At 39.0% G+C, this 18,664-nt stretch overlaps 1 protein-coding gene across 2 annotated transcripts in view; it reads left to right on the forward strand.

Annotated features, from left to right (window-relative positions):
- The first annotated feature begins 2,338 nt into the window (after positions 1–2,338).
- Positions 2,339–18,664, forward strand: part of MED13 (mediator complex subunit 13) — a 101,200-nt gene continuing 84,874 nt past the window's right edge. For both annotated transcript variants that reach the window (XM_070562354.1, XM_070562355.1), the window contains exons 1-3: positions 2,339–3,171; positions 5,003–5,237; positions 14,164–14,332. In XM_070562354.1, the coding sequence (XP_070418455.1) occupies positions 3,106–3,171; positions 5,003–5,237; positions 14,164–14,332 (470 nt within the window). In that variant the 5' untranslated portion in view covers positions 2,339–3,105. The remainder of the gene's footprint in view (positions 3,172–5,002; positions 5,238–14,163; positions 14,333–18,664) is intronic.

Genomic DNA, 18,664 nt, shown 5'->3' on the forward strand with positions numbered 1-18,664 from the left:
GCTCTTTTCTTCTTCCCGTGATGTTTCCATTTCCCTCACAGTTGGTGACCCTCTCCTCCACTTCCGCTTCTCCATTCTCTCTCTCAATCTCTCTCTTCTGCTTTTTCATCTCTCTCTCCCTCCCTCCCTCTCTTGCTCTGTCCTGCTCCTTTCCATGAGCCTTTCTCAGACTTTTTCCTCTAGATCTTCCTCCTCTCTTGTCTCCTCTCTCTCCCTTCTGTCTGAGAAGATTGACATTCAAATGAAAGGTCAATCGAATGTGACTCTGCACTTGGTAGGTTTCTGGGAGATTCTATCTGCCTCTGGAGTCCTGAGAAAGGTCCTCAAGTTGGGGGCAGGGGAACGGAGGGGGAAACTTCTAAAGAGGATGGCTACATTTTGGATAAAATCAGAGGTGGGCAGGACATTTCAGAGTGACAAAAGTAGTGGGCACAAAAGTCTGAGGATTCTCTCAGGGAAAGAGAGATGAGCAGAGGGGCTTTTACCTTATTGGGTCTGGGGATTGCTGTCTCCCCGTGCTGGCACTCAATTAGAAAGGATGTGGACCTTAGTTGATTTGAGCTCCTGAATTGAATTAGTCCTGGTTGTATAATTGACTTTGATATGTGGCCTTTGGATCTGAATTGGGTTTAATAAGATTTAACTGCTTCAAAGGGCTTTATAAGAATTCATTTTATCCTTCAAATCTGATTTCAAATGCTACCTACTTTAAGACACCTTCTCTGACTTTGGTGCGCCTCATCCGGCGCTTCTATTATGCCATAGTAGATGCATACCTTATTCAAGCAATTACTTCCATTGTATTTTATCTTATTCTGGGGAAATGGTTCCTTTATTGCCTCTCTTCAGGAATCTTGAAGGACAGGCAAGTATCTTATTCATCTTTGTATCCCAGGCCTAGCACAGACCAGGAACACACTTAGTTCAGCATGCAGGCACTCAATAATGATTTTTAAAGGTTTATCAACAGTTAACATTTAGTAAGCACCATGGGAAGCCCTATACCTACACTGTTTCATTTGGCAGACACTTTAGGAGAAAAGTACTTTTATTATCCCCATTTTACAATGAGAAAACTGAGAGTAAGAGAAATTAGTTTGATCTAAAGTCAAATTTGATCCAAGATCAACTAGTAAGTGGCAGAACAGGCTTTTGACATCAAGATTTGGGATGGATGGGGAATGCTTTCACTCCAGGGCTGAAGAAGTGACATGGAAGAGTCCACCATTTATTTACAAAGGCAATTATGATTTAAAATCATGGTAAGTCCTAACTCACGGTATTTCTAACTTTTGAATCACCTTTATTTCTTCCTTCCTCCTTTCCTCCCTCTTTGCTTCCCTTCCTTCCTTCCTCCCTCCATTCCATCCTTCGTTCCCTTCTGTCTCTCTTTTTCTTTCTCTTCTAAAACTCTCAAGAAAAATGTTTGAACTCCTACACTGAAGTGTAGTTCAGTCAAGAACTGAGTGTTTTACTGGGAAGGGGACTAACATTTTACGTATTTGGTTCTTACTTTTTACCATTCATTCATTTGCAAATTTACAAATATCAAGCACCTACTGTGTGCTAGGAACCATTTTTAGGCACTAGAGATACAGGGGTAAACGAAACAATGTCCCGGTTTTCACGAAGATTACATTCTAGTGGGCACTTTACTCCGGTTCGCTTACTCCTCACGATAACCGCATGAGGTAATGATGACACAATCATGGATAACTCTTAACAACGCTTATCTGTGCCAGGCACTGGGCTACGTGCTTTATTTGTATTAACTCAATTATCACAACAACCCTATCAGGAGGGGTTATGTTTTCTCCATTTTATAGATGAGGAAACTGAGACACAAGGAGGTAAGTGACTAGCTCAAGTGTCGAACCCAGGCAGTGTGGCTCTAACTCCCAGGCTATTAACCACAAGGCTATATTGTTTCGTTTATGTTTCTTTAATCACACCTTTTAAGTGGCTGAGTCCTATCTCAGATGATCCCAAACCCAGGGGTTTGCGCTGTACCCCAGCGGCCTCGTGGAATAAAATGAGATTGCCCTGGAATTTTGGCAACACTCTCTCTTCCAAAGAATTCAAGCTGATTTCCACCTAATTCTCAGATTTGTGATGTGAACTTTGTACTATAAATTTCCCGGCAAGGAGCAAGTTAGGGCCAAGGCCCCGGATCATCTTACTCGGGCCGGGGCACCCAGCAGATGGCGCTATCTTAGTAGCCACCAGCTGGCTGCCCCGTCTCCGGGGCTCACCGTGTCTGCCGAAAGCTTCCCGGCCCTCCCTCACTCCCTTCTCTCTCCCCCTCCCCACGGAGCCCAGGCCCACGTGACCTCAAGGCGGCCAATGGGCAAGCAGAGAGGGCGAGCTGGTCCCTGTGGCCGCCATTAAAGCGAAGGGAAAACCCGTGAATTCGGATTAAAGGGGGAAAAACACCGCCCGCTGGGCCCACAAAATGGGGGAGACTACGGCGTCCGGGCGGTGAGGCCGCAGGAGAGCAGACGTTAGGCCGGCTTGGCCCAGGGACAACACGAAGACACAGCCGGAGAATGGTCTGAGCCCGCAGACGCCGCCACCACCTCCGCCACTGAGGAGACTCTGGGCATAAGGACATCGCCGCTGCCGGGCCGGGGGCCTGGGCTTCTCTCCGGCTTCTCGCCCTTCCCGCCCCTTGCGGGCGCCTCCCGCCCCGGGAGAAGCCTCCAGGGCTTGGGCTCTGCCCTTTCGGACTCGATTTTAATTATTTATTGTGTAATTTATTATTTTACTTGTGGCAGGGGCACCCATCTCCTCCGTCCCCCAGAGAGGGACGAGCGTCCGCGGGCTCCGCGGCGGCCGCAGTCCGGCCCACGGGGCGAGCGCGGCGCGGCCCTCCCGCCTCCGGCCCTCGGCCCCGGGCGGCGGGGTGCCGGCCGGGCGGCGGGGGCTGCTCGCGGCGGCGGGGGGGTGGGTGGGGAGGGCGGGCGGCCCGGCGGCCTCCTCTTCCACCGCCCCCCTCAACCACCACCCCCCCGCCCTCCCCGGTGTCTGTGTTTCTCTCTCTGGTCGGAGGCGGCGGTAATGGCGGATGGTGGGTTGTGGCGCCGGCGGCGGCTGCTGTGAGGGACGATGAGTTCCTCCTTCGTGCCGAACGGGGCCAGCCTGGAAGATTGTCACTGTAACCTCTTCTGCCTGGTGAGTGCCGGGGCGGCGGGCGGGGGCCGCGGCGGCGGGGCCGTGGAGGAGGGGGCCGCGAGGTGCGCCCTCGGGCCGTGGGGGAGGGGGCCGGGCCGGAGCCCGCTGCCCGAGCGAGTCCCCGGGCTGGGCCAGGCCGGGCCGGCGCCGCGGCGGAGTCCGCTCCAGCTGGGGACGCGCTCCTCGCCTGCCCGGGCTTCGCTCTGGGAGGCTGGCTGTTTCTCTCGGCTTGTTGCTGACTCTTTTCTTCCTCGCCGTAGTCTTGTCTTAAACTTGGGCTCCTTATCTGGCAGGACGCTAACATTTCCTCCCGTGTTTCTCGCTTAACTGTTGCTCTTCTCCTCGTTGCCTCGGTGTCCCTGCTTCCCACTTTCCGCGATCACCCCTTCTCCCGCTGCCTTCCTGCCTCGCTCGGGCGGTTTGGTTTCCCCCAATAAACAGGACCCCGGAACTTGTGCGCTAACAACCTCTTGTCGTTTTCCATTTTTTAATGAGTCAAACGGAGGGTTAGTTTCTTCCTTGGGTGACTTCAGACCTGGACGAAAACCAGTAGATGCCCTTTCGTATGTTCTCTCTTGAAACTTTGAAAACAGTTTGCCGTTTTGACAATTCTAGCCATCTTTTATTAGAACATTATGTTTGTGTGAGAGTGGAGCGGGCTAATGGAGGAGGTGCTGTGGTTTTGCGCTAAGTATCTGTGTATTTGTCTGTTTTGCTTGCGTTTTTAACATGTTTTTGAGCAGGCTGCTCCTCGTTTTGTTAAAAAGTCTGGGGAAGCTGGATGTAGGGATGACAGTTGTGTAGGTTGGCCCAGGACTGGAGACATCCAACAGTGAAGACTTTCAAAAGTACCAACTGTTGCAAATATTTAGTCCTCAGTTGGACAGTAGCTTAGCTTCATCAGTGGTTTAAAGTTTCGGTGACTTTCTTTTTTCATTTTCCTTGTGCTATGAGAAATATTAAGAGAGTATGTGATAGGTAAGTGAATTAAGTGGGCGGAGCGCAACTAGTTGGCAAGTGTAAGCTGCCAGTCATGTATCAGCAGTTTCATTTTTGGCACCTTCTGCTTTGCACCTTTAGGTTAAAGAGTTGCTGAATTCCCTCCGTCGGATTTCTTTCACGATGCTAAGTTGAGCTCTTTAAGGCCCTCCCTCCCTATAAAATGTTTGCTGTGCGGTGTCCATTAATCACCATCTCTTCAGATGTAGTAAGACGTACAGCAGGTTTTAGATTTCTGTCTTCTCACACTCAGTCTATTTTTGGTACTTTTAGGATCAGGTTCTTTGAAGATAGGCTAGCACAAATCTGACAGTTCTTTGTGAGCAGCTATTTGACTTTTCCTGAAAGTGATGTGTGAAGAGTTAAGAATTTTTTCAGTTGTAGTTCAGATTTCTTTTCTTTAGAGCCATGACTTCTATCAACATGAATAATGTCTTTAAAAACTTAATTTTCTCGTACAAGTTTGACACTAAGGAACAAATGTGACCGATTAGAACAGAACTTAGGACAGAGAGGATATTTCTTCTCTGTGTGCCGTATTAAAGTACACGTTTATATTTAAATTTTTAAGTTTCTTTTATTTCTCCTTGAGACACGTATTTATTAACTTGCTTTTCAGTGACATGTGAGTGCTAAGTTTTAACTGTTTTCCTAAAATTTTTGGTTGTTGAATTATCAGAATTAATAAGTATTAGTTGATGTGTTTTTAATATCTTAAGCATATATTGAAAAATTGTAATGTTTTAATGAAATAAGGGACTTTAAGAGGGAGTACTTTTCACTTTTTTGAGTGAATGTGTAACAATAAAAAAAAATGCTTTCTTTTCTCCAGGCTGACTTGACGGGAATTAAATGGAAAAGATATGTATGGCAAGGCCCAACTTCTGCCCCTATTCTGTTTCCGGTGACTGAGGAAGACCCCATTTTGAGCAGTTTTAGTCGCTGCCTTAAGGCAGATGTGCTTGGTGTTTGGCGGCGAGATCAAAGACCTGGAAGAAGAGAATTGTGGATATTTTGGTGGGGTGAAGACCCCAATTTTGCTGACCTTATTCACCATGACTTATCAGGTGAAAGCAGCTTATCATTTCTAACTAATGATGTAGCACTGTTGTATACTTTTCCCAAAAATGATTTATATTAACAAATTAAGATTTTTGGGGGGGAAGCTCTCAGGTATGAAGCCGGATAAAAATTCAGCTTGATGTTTTGTTTCACTGCGGTTATTTTACTTAAATAATCCATATTATGGCAGGCTTTTTAAGCCTTGAATAACTTTATTTTTCCGCTACCCAGCTTCCTCATGAATTTCTCGCTGTTAGGGCCCAAGTAAGGCATTTCACCTTAACTTAAGAAAAATGGAATCAGTATAAAGTTCCCAACAGTCATACAATACTTTTGAAGCCAAGTGTAATTTACCTTTGAGTCAGTTCTGCCACTGCTCTCTTCTCTGTGGGTATGCAGACAGTTGTAGGGGTATCTAGAAATGTATTGTAATTTTTTTTTCTTTTCAAGGCATGTAGTTATTTTGTTACTGTTATTTGTGGTTGTTATTTTATTAACATATGAAGGCATATGTTAATTTTGTTGTTCTTGAGAAGTGATTCTTTTATTTTAGATACTATTCTTCAAAGACTACCATTAATGTGAGATGAATGCCAACTTGTTTAGCTTTTATAGGACATAGGGTCATAATATAAAAAGTTACACAGAAGTAATTTTATAATTTTATTATGAGTAAATCAGTAAGATTGCTTCCATCTTGTTCTCTTGACTTTTAGGACAAAATATCACTTTAGAAAGAGAAACTAGCTCTTCTTGTAATTGCTGAAGCTTGTGTTTACTTTATTTAGGCTGTAAGAGTCAACGTTAACCGACTCTTTAATGACAGGAATGTAAATGATTGGTTGTTTGCTGCAAGGTACCAAAGACTTTAACAGGATGTTTGATAATGATTCTTGACAGGTAAATTTAGGATTGTTAGATAACTAAAAAAAGTGTTCTTATTTGAAGTTGAGTACACAGAAGTTTCTGTTATTGTCCATTTGATCTATTGGACCTATTTTGGTTTTGGGTGTAATGTAATTTAGGTGACTATCTCTAACAAGCACTTAGCAAGACCAATGTTTGTGCAGGAATGTATGTGTTACCTGTTACACTTGTTTGTTTTGATAGTTGCTTTTTACCTACTAATGAACAAACCCTTCAGTGTTAATCCTTCTTTTTGAGAGTGATTGTAATTCTTTTATGATAAATGCTTTCCAGCTTTTCCAGCTTTCCTGATAAGATCCCTGCTGGAGAGTCTAGCCCTTAGTTCCAACTGTGTAATATAGTTCCAAATATGTTAAGTGTTGTGTTTGTATATACGTATATGTACATATATATGATGTATGCATGTGTGTTAGGATATAAAATTCCTTTATGGCATCACAAGATGGTGCTTTCTAATTGTGCCAAAAGCTAAGCCTGCTGGCTTTCTTTTTCTTTCATTGACTTAGGTATACTTGAGTTATTGTATTCTTTGTTTTAACTGGTCTTAAAAACCACCTTACTAAAATGTTTGGAGACTGTTTTAATGTTGTTGATAAATTATCTGTAAGCTATAGATAACTATAATCGTTGATAAACTCTAAACTCTAATGCCGACTTGGCAATTTCAGTTTTAATAAAGTTGGCAGAGCATCTGAACAGACCATTTTTTCCCCCCGATTCCATGAAATACATTATGTGGAATCAAAGATAATTTTAACAGATATGTAGTATTAATTTTATCATCATAGGACTAATGTTTTGAAATTTAAAGCCTATTAAGTTAAATGTGAGCTGTTTTGATGTGTATTAAAACACTATGTGGATTTTTTTTCTTCTAAGTTTCATATTATGAATTAAATATGTTTTCTCCTGAAACTGGGTTACAGTTTAAAAATTTGTCGTCTAGTTTAACTTTGTTTTTTAGCATAATTTTTAAAAATGGTAATGCTTATACTTTAAAATATTGATCTTAAATGTGAATGAAAGTGATTTGGGAAGATTAGGTTCTAATTCTTGTCAGATTTTTGCTGAATGCCATTGAATAGTACATAACTTTTAAAAATTTAGAGTGAAAACAATTGAAATAGTAAATCAAAATATATTAGTAGTATGTAATCATGTTTACTGTTCCAAAGCCTGTTGTGTACTGTTTTAAATAGTTCGTATAGTCAGTAGTATTTATATAATGTTTTAGCTTTTTTTTTAACCTGTCATTTTCTTTAGAGTGTTGTTACTTAAATCAGACATATCTTAAAGAATAATAAGGTCTCTTCAGATGGAATATATTTCTCTTGCCCTTTTCTTTGCTCCAGGGACACCGTCTGCCTCCCTTTTGGGGTAATTAGTCTGCCTCTGTCTCTCTAGCTAACCCCTTTTTCATTTCTTTCCATCTGTGGCACTCTATTCCGTTCTTTTAAGCTCCCCTGAGAAGAGAGCAGCTGGACAGTAGGGGTGGCATCAGCTGCAGGAGGGAATCCTGAGTTCCAAGTGGAGGTGTAGCACTGAGGAAAGGGGAACCGGAAGGACCCAGGTGGTAACTAAAAAGCTGGTTAATTTAGTTTTGAGCCTGCTCTTCACAGGCTGTGTCCTTCTCTTTGGTTCATCGCCTACCATGTCTTATTGCTGAAATGTTTGTGATTCTGGTGATAATATTGCCCTTCTTGGTGGGAAAAGGAGGGAACGCATTCCTCTTCGCAAAGATTGGAATTCTCAGTTTTTCTTATTAACTAGTATTCAATAATGAAAGTACAGAATTGCCTTTGCTTAACCTTAACCCTTATCTCCTTTGTGTCATCCACAGTGTATTTTTTAAAATAAACTTTTTATTTTAAAATAGTTTTAGATTTACGTAAAAGTTGAAAGATAGTATAGAGAGTTCTTGTATAACCCTCACCCAGTTTCTTTTATTGTTAACGTGTTACGTTAGAGTGGTGCATTTTTCACAACTAGTGAGCTAATATTGATACTTTAGTATTAACTGAAGTCCATACTTTATTTGGGTTTCCTTTATTTTTATTTAATGTCCTTTTTCTCCCTTATGATCTCATCCAGATACCGCATAACATTTAATTGTCATGTCTCCTAAGGCTGTTCTAGACTGTGACAGTTTTGCAGACTTTCCTTGTTTTTGATGATCTTGATAGTTCTGAAGAGTTTAGTCAGGTTCCGTAGTGCCTTTTAAATTTCTGTCTGTCTCTCTTATGTTGCACATGTTTGAGTCACCTTCCTTTCAAGTTTAGCTGATGTGTAGAAATAGAATGTAAACTTGTTTTCTTGCTAATTGGTAAAAATCTATTACAGCAAACCAAATCTGATTTGACACCTACTTTAAACCCTCAGTTAATTTATTTTGTAGCAGTAGTCAGTACTGTTTAGTAATTTCCAAAGACTTGATTTTTGGGTCAGGATTTATGCTAACTAGTATTGGCCCAACTATAACATTCCAGAAAGAGACTTGTTTAAAATACACCTTGAATCTCAAAGGCAAATGCTTTTTTTTTTTTTTGACTTTTTGCTCTGCTCTCTCTAAGAGAATGGATAGTTGAATCAATAACAATATGTTTTGGTAGAAAAAGGATTAGAGAACAAAACTCTTCTCTGATTACAGCCTTTTTAATTTTATTTATTTTTTTACTTTAAACTTTGTAGCAGACCTTGTTTAGTGGTGGTGTGATAGAAGTGTAAAATTGGTGGTGGGAAAATTTTAGCTTAATCCCTCTGGTCAAAAGTTGCTATATTGGGTAGGACTGATTGCTTCTTTTAGGTGTTCTGTTAGTTTGTTTCAAATTAAGATTGTTTCATTATCATTAGTATGTCCTTCCAGGGGAAGAGTTTTCTGGCTACTTTATTCTGTGCCTTAACCTTTTTGGAATTTTATTGCTTTCATCATTGGCTTTTAGTCTTCCCCTTAAAACAAAATAAAAACAAAAAATGCACCCTCCCCTGAGGTTTGCATCCTAAAAAAATCATAGTAAGCCAGAATGTGATTAGACTCTTTGAGGAAACTGATACCTTGAGAACTAAAAAAAAGCACGCAGTCAGAGCTAAAAATATTTGTTATTTTTCCTGGCTCCTGTGGTCTATATATGGGATTTTAGCAACATGTCCAAATACTTCCATTATACCAGAATTTCATCATAATACTGTCAAACTAAATGGACCATTGGTTAGTCTTAGAATTTAATTTTGGATGCTTTTACTGAAGGATATTAACTATAGTGAAATTTAACCTTAAGTGGTAGCTTTAATAGGATTGACAAATAGATAAACAGCAGCCAAGTATAGGAATCTAATGTCAGCCAAACTAAAAAATTCTTTTGTGCCCCAGGTAGCCTGAAGATAGTTAAATCGTTTCTATCTTCTGTTCCATGATTTACTTGTGACCCAACTCTTTTTTTTTCTTTTTGAGGAAGATTAGCCCTGAGCTAACATCTGCTGCCGATCCTCTTTTTGCTGAGGAAGACTGGCCCTGAGCTAACATCCATGCCCATCTTCCTCTACTTTATGCGTGGGACGCCTACCACAGCATGGCTTTTGCCAAGTGGTGCCATGTCCACACCCGGGATCCGAACCAGCGAATCCTGGGCTGCCGAGAAGCAGAACATGTGAACTTAACCGCTGTGCCACTGCACCGGCCCCGATGACCCAACTTTTTATATTGGGTATTCTTCTGTGGGCAACCTTCTTTGCCATATTTCTTCTGTGTACCATCCATTTTGAGCAAGAGAGTGTGTCTTTTAAATCTTCCGGTCAAAGATAATCATAGGGGCTGGCCCGGTGGCACAGCGGTTGGGTTCACACGTTCTGCTTCGGTGGCCTGGGGTTTGCCGGTTCGGATTCCAGTTGTGGACATGGCACCGCTTGGCAAGCCATGCTGTGGTAGGCGTCCCACATATAAAGTAGAGGAAGATGGGCATGGATGTTAGCTCAGGGCTAGTATTCCTCAGCAAAAAGAGGAAGATTGGCAGCAGATGTTAGCTCAGGGCTAATCTTCCTCAAAAAAAAAAAAAAATCATAAACATATTAGGCTATTTTTAAACCAGAGTTTTTCAGGTTTTGCTGTACATCAATGATGCTGCCAACTTAAGGCTCTCAGTAATATTTGTTGAATGAATGGCTTATGAATGGGCAATTACTGTTCAAGACAAACCCTGAACTAGACATTTAAACATTTCTCTTTATTCTTTAAGGAAATGCATAATATTTCTACCATGATAATTTTTTTTTAAACATTTTCAAGATTTTGTTTTTTTTCCTTTTTCTCCCCCAACCCCCCCGGTATGTAGTTGTATATTTTTAGTTGTGGGTCCTTCTAGTTGTGGCATGTGGGACGCTGCCTCAGCGTGGCCTGATGAGCGGTACCATGTCCGTGCCCAGGATCCAAACGGGTGAAACCCTGGGCACCTGCAGCGGAGCACGCGAACTTAACCACTCGGCCACAGGGCTGGCCCCTACCATGATAATTTCTGACCCATTTGTTATTCATTAGTGTATGTTACATTTTAGCAGTGTGGCAGAACTATTTAGGAAAAGATTCCTTTTTTATCAGCTTATCACTTTGGAGATATTTAAAGATGTCAGTTTTGAAAAAAACATTGAGTACGAGTACTAGGTGCATCAGCTTTTTAATTTTTAATTTTTTTTCCTGCTCATGGAGAATTATTTTGATGACCTGTCACATACTTTGGCATCACTACAATCTGTATCCTCAGAAAAAAATATTTTCTGGCGGTCAAATTTAGCATTTCAACTTTTGCATTATTTTCTTCAGGTAAATACTTTGTAAAATTCTTTCAAGTATTGATGATTAAGAGTTCTAATGCTGATAGTAACAGAAAAGTACTAAAAACACAGATTTGAAACTGTTTTCTCTGGGGATACAGATACAAGAGGAGGAAAACGTTTATTTAAATGCATTAAGCAGACTTTTTCCATTAGGCTATGACTGATTAAGTTCAAAAGAGCTAGGTAAAGATTTGCCATGTGTTCTTCTCTCCCTCCCTTTCTTATTGTAATGATGGTGTTGAGATTCAGGGACTTATTTTAATTAGTATAAGAGGTACATATCACTATGTCTTGGGTGGGTTGTTTGTACCATTTCACTTTTCATATCTCTGAATACATGTTAGAGAGAAGTACTTTTATTATGGTTATTATAACATTAGGATATCAAAGCTTGGCTCAGTAGGCTTCTTGTTTCTAAGTAATAATCTACCCCCGCCCCCCGAAAAAAGAACAAACCGTCAGGCTTTTCACTGCGTGTTATTAGGACTTATTATTTCCTTAGCAATGAAAAAATGAAATTATATTACTTCAGTATAATGGTTGCTTATTACACTGTACATACATGCTTTTCATGTAGGTGAAGATGCACTTCGGAGATTTGTTGGCTTTAGGAAACCCTAACAGGTGGTCAATTCTTCTTTGTTTTATGCATAACTTCCATTTAGTGATAATAAGAATTGTGGGCATTTGAGGGTATAATGTAAAATGAGAATTAAGTTCACCTGAGTTTCTCTAGATAAAATTTAAAAGTTTTTAAAAAATTTAAAAGTTTCTCTTGAAAACTAATACTGTTTTCTAAACTATATTTAGTGTTAAATTATTTAACTACAGGTTTAACTGAAATAGATTTTTTAAAATAAAACTATAAAGTTTTCAGAATTTTATCTGAAAATTTGTATAAATTATTGTATTATAGCTTTTACTATTCCAAAGATTTGCCAGTCTTCCTCTTATTTTGTATGTGGCATGCCAGCACAGCATGGCTTGACAAGCGGTGTGTGTAGGTCCACGCCCAGGATCGGAAGCCACAAACCCCGGGTCACCGAAGTGGAGCATGAGAACTTAATCACTATGCCACCGATCCAGCCCCCCAAAGATTTTTATATGTACTCTTTTTGGGAAGAAGGCAAATTCAGTCTCAAGTCTTAAGTGAATAATTTTTTGATTTTTAAAGTTTATAGTGATTATACAACTTTGATATGTAATGGTAGCTGTGTGTCTTGGATCTTCAATGCTTTAAGACAGTAGTTAGAAAAAAGATTTTGGTAAAGATTACTTGTGTAGGACAAAAGTGTTACAACCATTGTGCTTCTTAGAAAGTAAGGATTTTTGAGATAACAGGTGATAAAAATAGAGTGTATTAAATAGATTATAAAGAAGTGAAGAATTGGGAGGTATTTCCAGCATAATTCTCTTGGAATGAAGAACATATATATTTTTAGTAATCATAAGTCACATGATTTGAGGTAAAACTCTTAATGTAGCTATTTAATTTTGAAATGATAGAAGATGATTAAGCTGAAAGCAGATTGATTGAGAAAGATTCATTTTTTTCTCTCATCAATTCATAAATATGCTTGTGATCTAGACCTTTAAGTAATTAAAGTGAAGTCACTATGTGCCACTTCTCTTTTCTCCTAGCCTATTGTTTTCTTTAATAAAGTGAAACTCATGAAATTTTGGCTTTAAATCTAAGTAGATAAGGATGTCTACAATATAATAGAATTTGAAGAGCTTTTTCTATTTAATATCAATAATTTAAAAGTTATTTTACTCCAGCTCCTGAGAATTGTTATTTTCTAAAGCTTACCTCATTTTTAAAAATCTTACCTTTTTAGAAAAAACACAAGTAGTTGATTTGAAAGACTTGACTATAATTTAGGAGACACTTTAATGAACAACATAAAATCAACATTAATCTTTGTAGTGGCACGAATTTCTAGTGCAAAGTCCACTGTCATGCTTTTTAGTTAATATTTACACGTTCTACCCATTTGTTGTGTAAGTTATGAATATAAACCATGTGTCACTTGTAATATGTTTCTACTTTTATTCAAAAACATCATAGTTGATTATTTTTCTGTGAGTATAGTATATACATTTTTAGTGTTGAATTAAAATAGGTCTTGTCATTTATTTTTACTTAAATTGAAAGAGGATGACCCATATTTATAAAATAAATATAATATTTATATTTATATAAACATTTATAAAATGTTTATAAAGGTATATAAGCTATAGAAGGATACTAAATTATATTTGAAATAGCAGTTTAAAATCTTATGATAAAAGTTAAAATGCTGAATGAGTATCATCTGTAGCAGGATTCACTGGGTGCTTTGTTATACATCGGAAATGGGTAGAGTGAAAGATTTTTCTTTCTGAGCTACATCCAGACATCTCAAAATGACTGTATTAATGTTTTTTTGGTGAGTTAACTTGGAGTGGATAGATTTGCTGGCAAAATTGAGGCTGTATAGTTAGTGAAGATAGCTTTAACTTTATATCAGAAGTGGCATTTAAAATTTAAGTCTTTAAATTTTTGAACTTTTCCTCCAAGTAGAGGATCCTATACTGAATAGTAATCTTGGGAGTCATTTGGTTGAAATGAGACCTAAGGTGGCTGATAATGCACTGCTTGTTAGGCTCTGTGCCAAAAGCTTCCTTTTTATTCATCACTTATTTTTATAGTTGAGTTATGGATTAGAATGCTCATGGACATAAAATGTTTTGAGTTTAATTATTAACTGGCTGGGTTTTTTGGCAGGCTGAATGACTGGAGGAATTAGGACAAAGTAATAAGTGAGCCAGTTTAGAAATTGGTATCTTAGGTATAGAGTGATAGAGTATGTTTAATATTTCCCGGGTTATAACAAGTGTCCTTTTCATTGATACAGAAACCCAGTCAGTTTGTTTGCAATATACTGTTGTCGTCTTATACAATGGGAAAACAATTTTCAGGTAATTTAATGGAATACATGGCGCTCAGCCCTTTTATTCCTTATGGAGTAACTTTGAAACTTGATATTTTAATGTCTAGAGATACATCAAAGTGATTGTAGCTCAACCTTCTGAGGTGAAGTAAGGTTTACGAATTTAAAAGTTAAAGTGTAACACTTTTTACTTGGCTTTGAGAAGATATAGTGCCATTACTTTTTCGTTCTTTTATTTCTCTTGTAGAAGAGGAAGATGGAGTATGGGAGAATGGACTTTCCTATGAATGCCGTACTCTGCTTTTCAAAGCAGTTCACAATCTGTTGGAACGGTGTTTAATGAACCGGAACTTTGTACGTATTGGCAAGTGGTTTGTAAAGCCTTATGAAAAAGATGAAAAACCTATAAATAAAAGGTAAGCTATCTTACTTAAACTCTTACTTGATTTTTCTTTAGGTTTGTTAATTTTTATGGCTTTATGGAAAATGTGGAATAAAACAAGCTGCATGTTGCAGACATATATAGGAGGTTAACTTTGGCAGAGTACTATAAGTATTCAATTTTCTTTGACCACTTCACCATTTCTTTTACACATTTTAAGAATTTTCTTGCATTGTGTCAATATAGTGGCCTAAGTTTTGATTTAGGATGATAGAAAAAATTTGGGATGAAAACAGGTTTTTGCGTTGAAGTGTGCTTTTTTAATACTAGTGGAACTATATTCATGGTACACTGTTAAAATTAAGTAATTTTGATACTTGTTAAAGATAGTGATCTGTAGCTGTATTTTGGGTTGAATTAACCCTTCTCATTCCCAGAGCTCTCATTTTGCTTTAATTAAAGTAATTTAAATTTGTGTTTTTCTATATAAGACATGTTTACTCTTGGAGTGTTTATAATTTTCTTGAACTTTGAATTAAGCAAATTTATGACACTAATTTGTAGAGTAGTTACAGATGGAGCCATAGACTACTTTGATACCTTCTTTTCCTGTGCAGTTAAAAGCTTTAGGTTACTACAATTCTCTGTGATTGTTTTTTTTAAAGATTTTATTTTTTTCCTTTTTCTCCCCAAAGTCCCCCAGTACATAGTTGTATATTCTTCATTGTTGGCCCTCTAGTTGCGGCATGTGGGACGCTGCCTCATTGTGGTTTGATGAGCAGTGCCATGTCCGCACCCAGGATTCGAACCAACAAAACACTGGGCCGCCTGCAGCGGAGCACGCGAACTTAACCACTCGGTCATGGGGCCAGCCCCTACAGTTCTCTGTGATTTAAATAATATAAGGCACAATCTGTTAGAAGATTCACTCCCAAGCAGTTGTTGAATTAGTGAGGCTTCAAGAAAAATGAAACAGTGGAGAGTAAGATGGGATGTGGGAGAAGAGAAAATGAAGGAAATTTATTAGTCTTCCCTGAAAGATGTGAGAATAGGAAGTAAACATTTGGTTGTAATTATAATCATTATTGAGATACCATCTTTTATGTCGTATTTGTACATCTTTTTTCATGTGCACCTGGAGTTTTTTCAAACTTCCCTTTTTAGTTTTAATAGAATGGATGAGTAGATAAGTCTGAACAAATCAAGGTTCTTTCATTTTTTTCTCTTTGAAAATTAAACCTTTATTGTCAGCAAAATAACTAATTCTACAAGTTATCAATGCATTCCATTGCAAATGACAGAAAACCTAACTACCTGGCTTATGTAGGAATTTATTTTTCTCAATAGCCAAGGAGTCTGGAGGTAGGTAGTCTGATATTGGTGCATCTGTTCGATAATGTCATCAAGGACTCAGGTTCCCTGGAGTTTTCTGCTCTGTCATCTTTAGCCTTTGGCTTTCATCCTCATGGTCCAAGTGGGCGTTGCACCTCCGGACCTCACTCACAGTGGATTCTAAGCAGGAAGAGAAAGGAAGGGAGGAAGCAAGAAGGGGTGACTCTCAGATTGGAAAGTAGATTCTTTTCTGGAAACTTCAGGTGGCGTATCATTGGCTATACTCAGGAGAAACAAGTATTTTTATGTGGGATCATTGCCACTGTGAACAAAATAAGGCTTCTGGTTAGTAAGAAGAAATGGAGAATAGATATTAGGTAGGCAATTAGAAGAAGGAGAAATAGATATTGGGTAGGCAGTTAGCAGTGTTCACCGTGTACACTTATATAGTTTTAAGAAGTCAAGTAGACTACCAAGATTTGAAATGAAAAGCTGCAATCCTGTGCCCCAACTCCTAGATGTGCTCTTCAGAGGCAATCCTTTTTGATTCTTTTAATTTGCCTGCTTAAAATTATGGTAGCACATAACGTGTTTGTTTTTGAGTTTTGCCTCCCTTTTGGGGTAATCAGTCTGCCTCTGTCTCTCTAGCTAACCCCTTAATCTGTTGATGATTTAGCTATCTTACCTCCCCCTACTCCCATCCCCACCACTTGGACATTGGCATACTTGTATATACTCTTCTCCCTTCCCTTCTCTCTTTCCTTAACTTTCCAGTATAGTTATAAGATTTGGTGAAAACAATACCTGTTGTTTATATTATGATAAGATAAATATTATTTGTAGCTGAGCCTTATAGTGTATTAGGATTAAATTCCATTTCCTGTACCTCTTTTTTTCCCATGGTGTTAATGATTATCTCTTTTTTCACTTAACTGTCTATGCTAGGGATTGGTAAACTACCACCCCACAGGGCAAATATACTGCCACCTGTTTTTATAAATAGAATTTTATTGTAACAAAGCCATGCTCATTCATTTATGGATTATTTTATGCCTTCTTTCACACTACAGCAGAGTTGAATAGTTGTGACAGAGACAGATGACACACAAAGCCTAAAATGTTTACTCACTGGCTCTTTATGGATAAAATTTGCTGACCCCTGATCTAGTACCTATTGGTAATTAACCCTTAGACTATCTACCAGAAGTATAAAGATCCCCTCTCAACCTTTTAGGAGTTGTTTAATATATTCATTTCTTTTTTTTCCTCTCTCTTCCGTTAGTTAATATTCCTATTTGAGCCTTTCATTCTTCTGTTCCAGTTTGGACTGCTTGTTCTGTAGGCCTGTTTCACAGCAGTCATCTCCGGAATTCCCTTTGCTTTTCTGTCTGTTGGATCCCTTATTTCCTAGATCTCATGTTTCCTTTTTTTGTCTTACTGTTTTGGTAGTGCTCATTCACCAGTAGTTTCCAGAGAAGGGAGTACATGAGAAGTAATGTATTTCGGATCTTGAATGTCTGAATCACCTCTTTTTCTGCTCCGAAGACTTTTGAGCACTAAAATGCTGACTGCAAGTTCTATGTATGTGGGTACCTATGAAGTTGCAGGCTTTGGTAGGGTGATTGGTCAGGGACCTGGCCATCTTTATTGGGTGCCTGTCACCCAACTGCCTGTCTTGATGTGTCCACCCCTGTAAGTTAGTTTTCCTGGAGGAGTCCTTTAGTATCCTGACTAGAGAGTATAAGCTTGGCTGCCAATGTTTAGGGAGTCTGTTCGGGAAAGGTGACTCTATTTGTATGCTTACATTGGGGAAATACTATACTCGTGTTTAGATTTTCTCTTAATCTCTCATTTAAATACATCATCTCAGCTATATCTTGTATCTCTGAGTGCTGAGTCCCTCTGTTTCAGCCAGTTGAGAGAGTGAACTCTTAAGTTTTCCACTGATCTGGAGCAATGTAAAGAGCCATTCTACAGATTGGGGAAGTGGATCCAGGAGTCCAACTTATTCATTTGAACTTTCAGTCCTTCTATTTTTAGTTATACTGTACATCCACCTTCAGAAATACACCAGTGTCTTCTACTTCTGAGCCTTTCTCAGATTCTGTGGTTTGATTCGTTTTGTGTCTGGGCTTCTTCCCCTTAGCCTTTACCTACTGAGTCAGTTAATATATTTGCCTTTGCTTACTCCCTAAATTTTGTGGCCATCTCTTGTCTGCTGCTGTCACTTCTATCATTCCCCCCCCACCCCCCACCTTTTACTGTCTGTATGGAGGGGGTTTCACAGAGAATTAGAAGTAAATTAATGTGTTCAATCAGCCATGTAAGATACTGGAAGTATCTTTATTTCTCTTTATGAAAGAAATTTTTTCTAATGGGCTGTTATTAATGGAAGATACAGCTTTTCATATTGGAGATTTCCATGAATCCAACAGATTCTGCTTGTTATTTAACCATGTAATTGCGCACTAGTGTTTTTCCATGGGCTGACCCATTTAGAAGGGGAGCTAAATTTAAATTTTTTTTTTTTTTTAGTGGAGTGGTACCAGAAATAGTATATGCTCTTTTGAATTACTCTTGAAGCATAGTTGTGGTGCAAAACTGACTTCATCCAGGAAAGATACATGCTGGTCCTCAAGTCTTTTTTCACAGGAACTTCCCTGCCACCTGTCCTCCCTTTAGAAAAGCAAGTAGAAAAAAATCAAGCAAATAAGTCTCTCAGTTTCTTTCTTTCTTTATTTTTGGTGAGGAAGATTGGCCTTGAGCTAACATCTGTGCCAGTCTTCTTCTATTTTATGTGTGATGCTGCCCCAGCATGGCTTGATGAGCAGTGCTAGGTCTGTGCTCAGGATCTGAACCTGTGAACTCCCAGCTGCGAAAGCGGAGTACGCAAACTTAACCATGATGCCACTGGACCAGATTCATTAATTTCTTTTAATTATGGTTTGGGACCCCTTACTTTTACACTGAATGCAGTGGAATGATATTGGGATGGTAGATAAAGATTGGATTATAAATTAATGTGTTTCTACCC

The sequence above is a fragment of the Equus przewalskii genome, chromosome 10, assembly GCF_037783145.1.
Source record: "Equus przewalskii isolate Varuska chromosome 10, EquPr2, whole genome shotgun sequence".
Classification (NCBI taxonomy): Eukaryota; Metazoa; Chordata; class Mammalia; order Perissodactyla; family Equidae; genus Equus; species Equus przewalskii.